Genomic DNA, 14,927 nt, shown 5'->3' on the forward strand with positions numbered 1-14,927 from the left:
AACATCTGACCGAAATTTTACTGGCAAATGATAACAAAATATGTCACAGTGGCTTTTAGAGACAATAATAGTATATTGTGTTCAATGAAAATTTCCACTTTTCGAGTAATATTGTCGGTTTATCCAGGTAAGCTAGGCACGAAATAAAACTTACTTTCTTTATTACACCTTTCTTGATTAAACTTTGCTTCTTAGCAGTCATCACAAAATAATGCGTATCATCTTTGTAATAAACTATATTCTCTAAATCTATTCCCGTCTCATGATTCAAATCTTTGAAAAACTTCTGGTTAAAAATAAATGCAACCCCACTGATTTCCTCCACTCTAGCTTCCTCACTGCTATGGCGGTTTATCAGATTCGCAGTGATTCCAATTGCTAGTTTTCCTCTGAACTCTTTCCGCTCAAAACCTAAATAAAAAAAAACAAATGTACATATTAAAATGTGGAATAGTTTACTTTTTCACTTTACTTTTTTCATTTAAGAGGAGAGCACTCAATAGCTCCCCTTAAATTTTCAAGGAGCTTGATTTTTACAATTTTGTTTTTAACAACCCCTACCTCCGTTTAGTACGTTGTTACTATAATTAGAAGTTTGCTAGTTCACCGGTGCCTCTTTCATCATTGAAAAATTCTATTTATAATCGCTGTTAGTGTTATGTAGTTTTTGTCAATGTCTGGAAAAATTAAGAAGCGGTATTTTTTGCTCTCCTCAGATTAATTTTAGGAGCGCCAGCACGATTGCGCTTCTTCTAAATGAAGGTCTATAAAAGTATATAATATTTCAACAAGCAAACTGATGAAATATTGTTTATTTGCAACATCCTGTAGTAATGTCATTATGTCGAGCAAAATACATTAAAAGCAGATCAAATTTGATTGTGTCTGCTGGCCGGCAACAAGAATTTCTTTATCAATTTATTCATTTATATAGTTAATTTATCAAAAGCTTAGTTAGCATCTTGCAGATAACAATTTCAGTGATATTCACATGGTTTTAAAAACCATTTAATAATATCAGGTCACCTGTCAATCAAATAAGTAGTTCAGAAACCTAACCCCATTAAGACGTTAATATCAAATATCAAGCAAATCCATAATTTGAAATATTCTCAGATAAATTATGCTGTCCAGCTTTTAACAATATTTTACAAATAAACACTATGCATTATTTAAATATTGTGAAATATCCGTAATCATATTAACTGAATTTTTTAAATATTACATTAAAAAAATATGTGTTATGAGTAAATAAAATCATATCAAACAAAAATACCCACACCAAAGCAGGTACCCGACCAACTCCCAACTTCCTAACTCTGGGTGATTTTCAAATGTACTTTAAAACCTTCCAAGTTCAATCCGGTAATTTTGATAACCGATTACATTTCAATTTTTCCCCTTGAATTTGTAGTTTTTTTTATTATATTTCTTCGGCACATAGACACCGGTCTAAACTAGTTTATATAACACAATTGGAGTCAATCTCAGTCAAACTATTTATACTACTTTTGTTTGCGATTATTTACATCGGGTCACCAATCACATTATTCAAATTAATTAATCAGCTTATTTTACACACTTGACAAAGCTTTGAGATTGTTATTGATGTTCCCGATCACATTAGAGTACAGTAGATCAAATTTGCCAACTAATAATAAGACTCATATACCAAATCAAAATTATATAACCTTTAAAATTTCTTAGTAAGTAATATTATATTACATGAAGATCAGCCTAGTGCTTTGAGTCATTCAGTGTTTTACTTTTAAACACAATTATATTTAGAAACTAGAATTTAATTCGTCACTTTGACGAATTATAGGTGATCATTTTTATCATTTTACTGAAATAATTTTTTTGCATGTACGTTAACATACGATCAGAAAATGTTGATGTATGCCATCCTATTATACGCTTTAGTGCTGAGTTGTGCCTATTATATGCCATATACAATATGTACTGTATATAATGTATCTATATACAGTGTAGCATAGGTGAAATTACGGGACACACATCATGTTCTAATTTTTTGGTATGATGGAATTATCAAAATAAACTCGAAGATGACAATTTCGAAAGATAATGAATTGAGCAAATAAATATAAGAATTGGAAGAGAATTTGGCACGTAGAAGTGCCGTGCGCGCTCTTTGAAATTTATATAACTTTGACGAAAAAGATGAAAAAACTACTTTTTAACTTCAACTGGCCATATGTTAACATCACAACATCCGATAGGCTTATTTTTTATATGAATTCATATCTACATTTCATCAGCTTTCATAATAAATTATAATTATCAAGGTAACCTTTAATTCTGAAGAGCTGTAAGATATTCAAATTTACGGCGAAGGTGAAATTACACAACATACGTTATTCAAGTTTTTACGCGTGATGACGTCATCAAAATAAAAATAGTGGCAGGTCATGAGAAAGTCAATTAATTGAGCAATCACATACTAAAATTTGAGCGAAAATCAGGCACAAATTATTAGAGATGCGTTCTATTGAATGTGATAAAATATGACAAAAGAGAAAAAAAACTTAATTTTAAATTCAAGTGGCCATTTGATGACGTCACAACATTTTGTACGTCAAATGTGTACATGAATTCATTTCTACAACTCAATGGCTTCCCGAATAAGTTAAAAAAATTGGGGGTCATCTTGCATTCTGAAGAGTTATTTTCATTTTAAAAATGCCTTATTTTTCACCATTTTCAGCACTTTGATGCAATTAATTTGCGCATTTTGTCATTTTTAACGTGCTCGTATAGCGTTATCTTAAGTCGGAATGGACTCAAAATCGGTGAATGTACTAAGAATTGTGAGTAGATTGTGATTTATACATCAAATTTTATTTTTTTACGCTTTCTAAGAATCGTGTGCGCAAAAACGCGTTTTTGCGCAGTAATTTTTTGAAACGCGCAAATGGCCTAATTCATGCTCTAAATTGATCAAAACTTAATTTTGAGCGTTCTAAATTTTTAACGCGCGATTTCACGTGCATGGCCTTGAAACGCGCAACTTTTTATTTGCTAATATTTTTACCCTTGACCTGAAGTTTACGTGTAGTGAATTTCATTAATATGTGATAATGAATTATGGAGATATGATTGATAATGTGATTTCACAAAATGGCGTATAAATGACGTCACGGATGAGTGATCACGCTGGAAAGCTTATTAGGATTAAGTTATATTATTTGAAAGATATTCTAAAATTTTGGTAATCATTGACATTAAACTTTTTGAGATAATTGTTACACAAAATAGTGTACAGAAACAATAAAAAGAAAAAAAATAAAGATTTGATACAATAACAATAGGTGATCATTTTATTCTAAATGATCACCTAATAAACTATAATCATACTGTAATCATTCAGCTGGGTTTTCTTACATTTGACTCAATCTTTCATTTATTTATTTTCCTCTTGAAAACATTTTATCGATCAAGACACAACTTTGCGCTGATTACTAGCTGCATTAGGAGTATGTTTCCATACGTGTTTGATCAAAAAAATTACCTGGGTAAAATGTACAGCGTATTGAGAGCTTGCTTATATGCACTAAGAATTATAAACTATTATTTTGAATATTGTCAAATATATTATTACTACTGTATGTTGTCATTTAAATTACTTGTGATATAAGGAAGATATTAAATGAATTGAACTTTGTGAGGTATATTGACATTCTCTTTGCTAATACCATGTAATCTTTAAAAGCTAGTAATCAAGGCCATTATTAAATGAAGATCATATGTTTCTGTAGATTAAAAATGACCAAACTGGTTAAAGAAAAACAATTCCCCTAAACTGTTTCTTAAATGTTTGGTTTGTTGTTTTCCAATATCGCTGAATCATTCAATAGTTGCCATTAAGTCGCACCGTTATCTTATTAAACATTTTTTTTAACCAGAAACGCAAGGAAATGACCAGACAATTTACCTTCATACTTTAGATAAAGGGAAAACTTAACAATTCGGTTCCAATAATCTTCCAACCGCAAGATGAGGTTGTCAAAATGATTATTACATTGTGTGTATGTTTATTTACATTTTAAAAAGTATGTACAGTATATCATTGTTCTTTCAAACCATGCCTGATGATCATGCTAAAACAACCAATAAATAATTACTGTATACCATAGAGATATTATACTGAACTACAGTATAAAATCTCTATGTGTATACACAGGTTTATTTGAGAGGAGAGGCCAGTTGACGTACAGGTAAAACTGTAAATTACAATCCATATAGCTTAATTAACAACAATACATGGATTTTGGTCTTGACCTTGGTAAAGGTAAAGTGACCGTGAAATGGTGTATATGTCTTTTGAAATTGGTTTTTCTATAATCGTAGAGAAAGGAAACTGTAGGTTATAATAATGATGTGGGAATAACCGCACTATTCAATATAAAGAAACAAAACACCACTAACATAATGATACATTTGGCGGTTATTGCGAAGGAGTAAATATGGTATAATAGGCCTAATATTGTTAGATTTTACTATATTAGGTTATGTTTTAGTTATGTTATTATGTTTAATATTTTCAAATATTTCTTTTTATTTATTTAAAAACATATTTAGACAGGATAAAAATATATTAGGTATAGATATTGCATCTGTTTTACATGGTCCTGTTTTTTTAGAGCAAAAGATTAAAAACATTCTTAAAAAGACATTAAAAAACTTACAATAAAGCTTTTTATTATTTACATAATATTACAGAATCTATTGCGCTTTTCATAATAAAATAAGACTTTACTTTTTAAAACACATGGTGTACTGCAAACATAACTTTACTAGTAAAATAAATAATTAGTCTTTTTTTAATATTTAAAACACATGGTGTACTGCAAACATAACTTTACTAGTAAAATAATGTCTTAATTTTTTTTAAATTTAATTTTCATATAGCGTAGATTTTTTACAAAAAAACTACTATATACAACTTGCTGATATTGTACTGACGTTACATGTTTTGACTACTATTAGTAACTACAGTAGATGTTGATAGTATAGAACTCACAGAACCAACAAACTACGCAAGTCCCAGGAGTGGAAAAGTATATATTTGCTTTTGTTGCTTCAAGCTGACATAAGCAAACTATGGTAGGCCAACTTGATTTCAACTTCAAGTTGCACGGTAACACAATGGTTCCTGTGTTTACATCATGCAGATTGACAAAAGGTAATTTGGGACAAGGAGTCGTCGGCTAAAAATAACTAACTTGAATTTTCTAATATATTTATTATGGTACAATGAATCTATTGTTTCTACCTTCTCAGTAAAACTTGTTCTGGCACAAAGCTTAAATCACAAATTTTTTGATATTCCTTCCCTATGATGTGTTTTTATTAATATTAATAATCTGTCACTTCGAAACCAGTTTTATTTGACTCATCATTAAATGATTATTCTTCCTCTTCCTACTTTCCTTTTTGTTAAGTTTTTAAAAAATAATGTTTCAATGCGAGAGGACATACAGACTCCTGGGACTGAAAAGTTAACTATACAATCTGAAGGACTTTCATAATTTTGAAATCGCATATTTTGACTTTTTGTTTATATCTGTAAAAACATTCCAAAGTTGATATAATCGCTTGCCTCAACTAAACAGTTTTAAGTCAAAATAAAATTGTTATGTCAAAATTTAATTTTGTAACTCCAAATTAATTTTAAGTCAAAATTTAATTTAAGGGTCATCGATCGAGGACCATATTTTTACAACTTATTAGGGATGTACATATGATTTCAGAACAATCGCGAGATTAAGGATATAACCACACGCTTGCCGTACAGCTTTATATGGTCCTCGGTCAAGTTGTCCTTTAAGTCAAAATTTAATTTATAAGGAAAAATTTTATTTATGAGTCAAAATTTTAAAAGATAAATATTATTGTAACTATATTTTTACAGAATAAAATAAACCGAATATTTGACAAAATATTGACTTGCCGTTTATAGTGTTCCTACGGCCATCTGCTCCTATGAGGACGTTGAACTCATACTCTGAGACGGGATGGTCTTGTGGTGCGACCTTTGCCCTCCAACCAATCTCTGCAAAGACAAAGTTGTTAATAGTCTCCTATTCTTCCTTTATCGCAAATATCATTTATTGATCAGATTGTGATAAGATTAAGATTTGATTACTTTCAGTTGTAATGTGTGTGTATTATATGTGTACATGTGTATTAATGTACAGATTTTTTCAACACAGGATGATGCAATGGACAATATTGAAAATTGTTAAGGCCCGACGAGTCTTCTCGTCGAGAGAGAATTAAACATGTTTAAAGTTCTCCCAATGACCACTCGTCTCGTCGGGATTCAACTCAGACAGCACCAATGAGTTAAGACGGTTAGTCGGACCTTGTCGTACAATGCTGTCTGAGTTGGTCTATGAAAAACTTATTTAATAGCCTTGCTGACTTCCATTGAATATTGGATGTAAACAAAACACACCTGTGTTTGGTGTGTAGTTAGAAATGAAGTCATGCTTGCAATCCAAATTACTTAATACAACTTAAGGCTGGTTGCCTAATGTTCAAACTTAAAAGTTAAGCATGCTTAAACATGAGTCTTCGTGTTAAATAAAACATGGTAACATTTTTTGTTATAGTTTTTCAGAAATGAGAATGTACAAATTGCAAGAGGAACTTTAAGATCTTCAAATTGCATAACAATTCTTATGTAATCTGTACTCGATATTCGATTTCGTCGTTTACAATGTCTAATGGAGTATCTCTACTTCTTTTATATGTGTGCAATTGGCCATACATGTGTGTGAGATCACACCGTAACTCCTATATCCATCAACATATGCTAAGGTGAACACAAATTAACATGTTTAGCAGTCTATTTATAACATCAGACGAGAAATTTAAATTTTTCATTCAGGTTTAAGAACAAATTGGAATTCTAAATAACTGAATATAGTGATTGAGGGAACTACTGTAGCTTAAGTTGTAACTTGAATCATTTTTACAACATGGTGTTAAGCTCTGTCTACACTATCAAACTTATGTGACAACAAATTTGTTCATATATGGACATGATGATGTCATATCACTACTATATTTAGGCACATCACACTTTTTTTGTCTAGTTTGATAGTGTAGACAGAGCTTAAGTGATGCGGAACATACAGTATGAATGAATGACATATGGTTATAAGTATATCCGCACTTGGTGGATCAATTATATTTAGCATCATGTACAGTATATACTGTTACCTGTATATATTTTTAATAAAAAAAACATCTTTAAATACCAAATATAAATATTTAAGATTAGAAGATGCTTATTACAGACATGACATCACATCATTCAATGTAATATGAGCAGCAAATTATAATTTGAAAAGGAAAACATTAATGTTGTACTATATATGAACATTATCCTTGACAGTATAGGTACAGTATGTTAATACTACACCAGTGGAAATGTTAATAATGTGTGTATGAGTTAAAGATTGTCTCCCTGAAAACATTTTTTTTTTAAACAATTTTTTGTTGTTAATGCCACATATAGTTATTCACTTTGACCAAACTGGAACAGGAAAAAAAAAAAAATTCCCCTGAAAAAAAATGTAATTTAAAGCTAATATACCTAAATTGTCTGTCAGGCAATGGTTTTTGGTTAAAATTAACCGTTTCTTATCTTTTTATAAGTGAAATAATTATTTTTGTTTATTTTTTTTTCTATAGAAGTGAAAAACTGCAAAATGGCCTATTCAAAATCTGATTTTATTAATCTTTATTTGTTATGTTTTTGGGGGACAATACATCTTGAAACAATTCCGCCATGGTGTGACATTGTAAAACCAATTTTTATTATTATTATTATCAATATTAAAGTACAACAACCAATAAGCAAGCAATACTAAGTTGATGTGGCTGGAAAAGACAGATTAGTCTTTGATGTTTACCTAGGAAGGCAGGGAAGTATTTCATTAATCTACGGGAAGTCATATCTTATAATCACACCCTGGGGTTCATCGATAAGTTTGACATGAACACATTCAAACAAAACTCGAAAGAAAGTGATACTACTGTCAAACATTTGGTGGTCAGGATGATTCAGGTAATCTGGTTTAAAAAACAATTCGAATTTAAGTTTCATAAAAAGTTATCGGTTTTTATTACCGAATAAAATAAAGCATTGTCAAACTTTATGTGACAAAAAAATGTGATGTGCCCATATATGGACATGATGATGTCATATTACTACCATATTTGGGCATATCACTATCATATTGGGGCACATCACAATTTTTTTGTCAAAGTAGTTTGATAGTGTAGACAGAGCATGAGACCAATTTTAATTAGAATATTATTAAGAATAATAATAGGCACCTGTAGATACACATGTAAAGATTCCAATTTTAACCATCATTTAATCAACTAACATTTATTTATTTATTTATTTATTCTTTCTTTATTCTGCAAGCACTTTCAGTACTAGTGCACTGATTTCCAAAGTGATACAGTAATTGAAAATATAACAAACATAATAAAATAAAGACAAAGAGTAATTGAAATATACATTAAAAATAGCAACATCCTTATTAATGTTTTTTTTTATGCGATGAATTTATTGTCAATATACTGTAAGTACTGTAAATATTTTTTTTTAAATACAACACAGAGCGAGAAAATACTGCAGCAAAGGATCATGGGACTGAGAAGAATGGCCTACAAATTGTTTATAGTAAAAGCTGGACTTTCATAGGTCTTTAAAATTAAAATAACTTACTTTCACATGACTGGTCTACCGGAGGCTCTTCTAAACCTAAGTATGCTACGTTGGAATGAATTTGAACGCCAAGAAGAAGGCTAACTTTCACCAGTATCACTTGAAGCTGTCGTATACCTACAAGAAAAAAATAAAATAATCAGAAATTGAGAAATTTTAACAATAGAAATACCATATACTGAAATGTTATTAATATAATATATTCCCCATTAATATTAAAAATATAAAATTTAGAGCACAAAGTACTGTAGTGTTTTTAATTAAAAATTTATTTACTTTAAGTAATAGAGTTTTTTATATGATAAACAAGTTACAATCTTCATTTGTTAACAAAATGAAGATGTTATATACAATAATGTACCGACCATAAAATGTCAAAAATATTAAGAAATATGAAAATATTAATTTGAAGATTTTGTTAATGAATAAAATAAATCGATGCGGCAAAATAAATTGTTGTTACCGATAATTATGCCGGTAATAGTTAAGTATCCTTAAGCGCTTGAAGTAAGCTACTTAGAAATGATGAATATGATTATGGTGGATTTCTCAAACTGTTTCATTAAATTTCAAGGTAGAGTTGTCGGCCATGTACAGTATCATGTCCTCATACATTTAAATGTGGATTAGATGTTAACTTCTAATATTATCAAAAACTAATTACCCTACCATACCTCATGTCAATATAATACGTATTATGCTAATGAGACAATTTATTATCGTTTATGCCAAATCTGTAGCTCGATTTTTATGTCATCAAATGCAAATATGTGAACTTACGCTAAGCTCTGTCTACACTATCAAACTTTATGTGACAAAAAAAAATGTGATGTGCCCAAATATATTAGTGATATGCTTAAATATGGTAGTGGTATGACATCATCATGTCCATATATAGGCACATCACATTTTTTTTGTCACATAAAGTTTGATAGTGTAGACAGAGCTTAGCATCAGTGTGTGATATTGGATGGCAGGTAAAATATACAAAGTAATACAGTAATAATATCAATTATAAATCAGTTATTACTGTATTCAGTATTAAATAAATGCGGGCAAGTAAGTTGGGGTCATTAAACTCTGTACTATGTTACACACAGATTAGTTCAATCTGAACTTACTGTTTTCGGGCCGTTCCTTTAGACAGTTACTGTATTCAAGAGAACAGAAGCAGTTTTTTTATTATTTGAATTAGGAAACAGTTACCATGCGGTAGCTTAAAGTTTACTACGACTGAACAAATGGGTATTTGGAAACTCGGACTGGGTATGCGCACACCCCAAAGCATGTCTGGGAAAAGAGAGTCTATAAAAACATTTGCTGATAAATATTGAGATGCATGTAGATGGTAGTTAACAGTATTTCTTGTTTAAGTATGTTAACTCAAATAGAGTATAACTATATTGTATACTGGTTGAATGTGAAATCATCATCATAATCTACAGTATTTGTCATTTTCACAATAGGTTCCAATGTAGCTGTCAGTACACAATTATCAATTTAAACTTTGCTCATTCTCTGACGTTTACAAATTTAAATGTACATTTAGATCTCTATCAAGAAAACTTTATTAGGTAACAAACTCGGTTGTTCAATATTTACATTCAAGAGTTTATGTATAATACCATATATGGTGGGTAAATAGAAATACGTTAAGCTCTGTTTACGCTATCAAACTTTATGTGAATGGAGCTACTACTTTTATCAAAGTGTTGGCTTTTACTCATACTGTACAGTACACTTAAGCTCTGTCTACACTATCAAACTTTATGTGACAAGATATGATGTACCCATACATGGACATGATGATGTCATATCACTACCATATTTAGGAATATGACTACCATATTTGAACACATCACACTTGTTTTGTCAAACTAGTTTGATAGTGTAGACAGAGCTTTAAGGTAGTTCCAACAATGTTCCAAACCAAATGGTGTCGAAAGAATGACCACTTCCTGATTCCCAGACTTAACTGACCACCACACAGCATGCCGTGCCGATAAAAAATGTTTACACTATTTATAATACAATTAAAATGACCTTTGTACAGTATATCGTTAAATCCTGGACGGGAACTAAACAATGATAACAACAATTTAAAGTTTTATGTCGCAACATGGTCAGATTTGAATAAAATCTTTTTAGGACGGTCATGGCCTACCTGTACCTGTACAAAAGGTAACTATAGGTTAAAGCGTCACACATTATTATTGTATTTTACTGTACTCTCACTCAGACAGTATAGTCTACGAATTTAAACGCAGCATTTTTCTTGCTGTATAGCTAATGAACCATGTAAAAAGAGACATTTAAATTCCCATGTACAACAATTCTAACAATACTGTTTATAATAACTGTATGGGCCTTTTTGTTTTGGTTGCTCCCACTTGAGGTGGGTTTTACAGAGTGTACCATTAACTGATGGGGTGTCAAATTAATGAAATATATTTTGTGTTAGAGGGCTTGTCTCGGAGAGAATAAAGGAAAATGTGGGTTTATCTAGGAAAACTAAGTGGGACATTCTATTATTAGAATCCCACACCAAGGGACAAGCATAATAAATGCAACAAAATACTGTAAGTCAGTTTACAGTTGTTTCTATGAATGACTAATGCATAAGATATTTGAAACATGAAAATGACTTTTAAAGATGTTGCATTATGTTTTGTAGTACTGTATACCTGAAAACAAAATAGCTTACTTACAGTGATTGAAACTTAACAGGTGGCATATATTGGATTATAATCTTAAAATGAATTTGTTTCAATTCCTAATATCATGATCACCATTACAATAACCAAGAAATAAGGTAATTTATTCGTTGGTGATGTCATCAATATGTAGTAGTCATCAATATGGTAAATAGACCTATAAAGATGTTGGACAATAACACCTAATATAAACACTTTTAATACATAAAGCTCTGTGTACACTATCAAACTAGTTTGACAAAAAAAAGTATGATGTGCCCAAATATGGTAGCGATATGCCCAAATGGTAGTGATATGACATCATCATGTCCATATATTGGCACATCACATTTTTTTGTCACATAAAGTTTGATAGTGTGGACAGAGCTTAAACATGTACTGTACTATTATCATATTCAGACAAATCAAAATACAAACCACCAGTGAAATAATAAACACAGTGAACAAATATTGAGTAACAAAGCTGACGGAAAGGTCCAGGATCTTACAACCTTTTAATGACACTAGACTACAACGTGTTTGACAAAGAACTTGAGGTCATTACGCAATTGCCATATTGTACATGTTTTAAATGCATTGTTAATTATGGAACAAATGTTAATGACCTGTAAACAGTAATGCAATTTAAACGATTAATAATGTCTGATTATCCACCACACATTCATCAAATTGGCACAAACAACGTCAAATATCCTGCATAACATGAAAATGTAATAAATGTGTAATGTATTATGAGAAAAACAAGATGATGGAATGTAAAATATTTGATATAATATGATTAAAATGTGTCTAAAATAGAACTACTAAACTACTATTATTCAAAAAGTTGGCTTTTACTCTACACATAAGCTCTGTCTATACCTTCAAACATTATGTGACAAATGTGATGTATAATACAGCAGGCCTTGTCTTTTGAAAATCATAGGTGTGCTACAAATTGCACTCCTCAATACATTCAGGGGTGCTGTAGGTGTGCTGTTTGTATTTTCGTGTGTAGAAGTTTACCAAATTAAGGCGTGTTGTAAATCGCACTCCTCAAGGGCAGTTTAGGAGTGTGTTAGGTGAGTGATCGCACTCACTCGCCTTAAAAGACAAGGCCTGATACAGTTATGGACATGATGATGGCATATCACTACCATATTTGGGCATATCACCACCGTATTTGGGCACATCACACTTTTTTGTCAAACTAGTTTGATAGTGTAAAGTCTCAGTATAAAGAATATGATGCCGCTTTGATGGAAATAATAATAATGGAAAAATCAGAATTGAATGCCGCTGTCTATCGTTTTGTGAAACGGAAAATGTGTGATGTTTAGCACTACCTTTAGAAAGAAAAAAACTGCTTGTGTTTTCTATACAACTATTGAATGCTTTATATTTATTGCATAGCAACATTTATCACTCACTTTAAAAATGTTCATGTACTGTATACTGACATATTATACAATATGATTTGTTGACATTAAACTTTAAAGGTCAATAAAACAATATTTTGCAAGAGAATATTATAACCAACCTACATTACAAGGAAATACAAAGGAATATGGAGTTTTTATTATTTTCATTTTACTTTCATTTTGCTATATAACTCTTATAGGTTAACAATGGAATAAATATCTAATGTTAAAATATTGTAATGTTGATGATGAATGATAACAAAGTTAGTGATACCAAAAAATAAACATGGCTTGGGCTAAAAGTAAGGTGATTTTAGGGCCTGTTATTTGTCAGGAACATGACATAATTATATCCCATAATTTTTATTCATTATTTATCTATGACAATGACAAGATACTTACTAATATGATCAATAGCACCGGCACAGAACCTGCCAAAGAACTTCTTTGCTCCGAGGTTCTTGAGGTCATTAATCAGGAACGGCCAGAGATGTAGAACATTATTCCTTGAGAAGCTTTCCCGCTTCTCAACAACCACCACCTTGCATCCTAACAGGGCAGCCTCTATGCCGGTCCTCAGTCCGCATGGTCCTGCTCCTATTATAAAAACCTGCCACAAACAAATTAAACAAGTTCTTTAAAAAATATTGATAATTAGAATGAGTTTTGCTTCATTCCATTGCTTCCATTAACTAATGTTTTTCTCATATAGTAAGCTCCTTAGAGTTAAACCACAATTTCAAATAGTATTTAATATAATTAAAGTTTCATTTTATGAATTTATTAATAAGAGTGATGACTAAACCCATAACTTTACATATTTACAAGCAAAAGGATGCAAATTTATGAGTCAGTGTAAAAATAATTAATGATGTAAACTGAATTATTCCAATGAAATTGATACCAATCAACTCACTTAATTATGTTACATCATCTTAATAATCATCTTAATATTAAAATAGGTGCCCATATATGGACATGATGATGTCATCACTACCATATTTAAGAATATCACTACCATATTTTGGCACATCACACTTTTTTTGTCAAAATAGTTTGATAAGTGTAGACAGAGCTTAATTAAGAATATGTAGTATTAAATGAGTGGGGGAATTGATGATTCATTGATCAAATATTCCTATATAATAAGGATACTTGTAGTAGACTAGACTTCTTTTATCATTATGAAATACAAACTGCGCAGCAATAAAAAAAAAACTCACTAATATTTTTTTAACAAAGCACCATACTTACATTGGTATCGTAACATGGCTTGGGTTTCTTGTACTCTTTCCTATTTGCACGTTTATCAAGTTTTGCCCATAACGACTTAGCTTTCCACGAATTGACACGAGATTTCAAATTCACATAGAAAGTTTTATAATCTGTAGGCTTTAGGTCAACGGCCTGGCAGAGTTCTTTAAATGCTATCGTGATCCCTTTAAACGTACTTGCTGTCATAAACTTCTCAAAGCAATTGTTTATTAAGTCCTTTGATTCGCCTTTCTCCTTCATTTTGTTTTCGTCTTCTTTCTTCACACTGTCAACAAAAATACAATGTCAAAAATTAAAGTAAAAATAATTTTTATTATATAATGTACAGTAAGAATGATAAGAAACAAAAATTCTCTCAACATTAGTTTCCTTTTATAGTTATACTCTACTGAGGAAAAAAAAACAAAGAATGTATGTAAATTATTTTTGTACTAGATATGTAAAGGACCTGTGGATGTATTCAACATTTACACTTAGGCTAAGGAAAACACCCATAAACTAAAAAAATTTCCTATCTAAGTTAATACAATTTAAGGGAAATTCTTAAATATTTATTGAGTTAAGTAAAATACTTAATTTAAGGGAAATTTCTCACTAAGTGTGATTGGTGAATATGGCCACTTGTACAGTTACCAACACTGTAGTGTAAGGAAACTGTTTATTAACACAGTATAGTAAGTTTTAACCACAAGACCAGAATTATTCAGAGACAAATAAATTTTGCGATAAAGTGCTCCACTCTTAAAAACAATCTGTGATTGTTCATAC

At 30.6% G+C, this 14,927-nt stretch overlaps 1 protein-coding gene across 11 annotated transcripts in view; it reads right to left on the minus strand.

Moving 5' to 3' along the window:
* LOC144849187 (protein-methionine sulfoxide oxidase mical3b-like) overlaps nucleotides 1-14,927 on the minus strand; it is a 47,077-nt gene that overhangs the window by 26,286 nt on the left and 5,864 nt on the right. For all 11 annotated transcript variants that reach the window (XR_013613956.1, XM_078706256.1, XM_078706288.1 and 8 more), the window contains exons 2-6: nucleotides 14,139-14,424; nucleotides 13,287-13,494; nucleotides 8,771-8,887; nucleotides 5,972-6,073; nucleotides 155-411 (exon numbers count right to left, since the gene is read on the minus strand). Coding sequence is in view for 10 of the 11 variants with exons in the window: in XM_078706256.1 (XP_078562382.1) it covers nucleotides 155-411; nucleotides 5,972-6,073; nucleotides 8,771-8,887; nucleotides 13,287-13,494; nucleotides 14,139-14,399 (945 nt within the window). In the remaining variant the exon portion in view is untranslated. The remainder of the gene's footprint in view (nucleotides 1-154; nucleotides 412-5,971; nucleotides 6,074-8,770; nucleotides 8,888-13,286; nucleotides 13,495-14,138; nucleotides 14,425-14,927) is intronic.

The sequence above is a fragment of the Antedon bifida genome, chromosome 1 (assembly GCF_963402885.1).
Source record: "Antedon bifida chromosome 1, ecAntBifi1.1, whole genome shotgun sequence".
NCBI classification, from domain to species: domain Eukaryota; kingdom Metazoa; phylum Echinodermata; class Crinoidea; order Comatulida; family Antedonidae; genus Antedon; species Antedon bifida.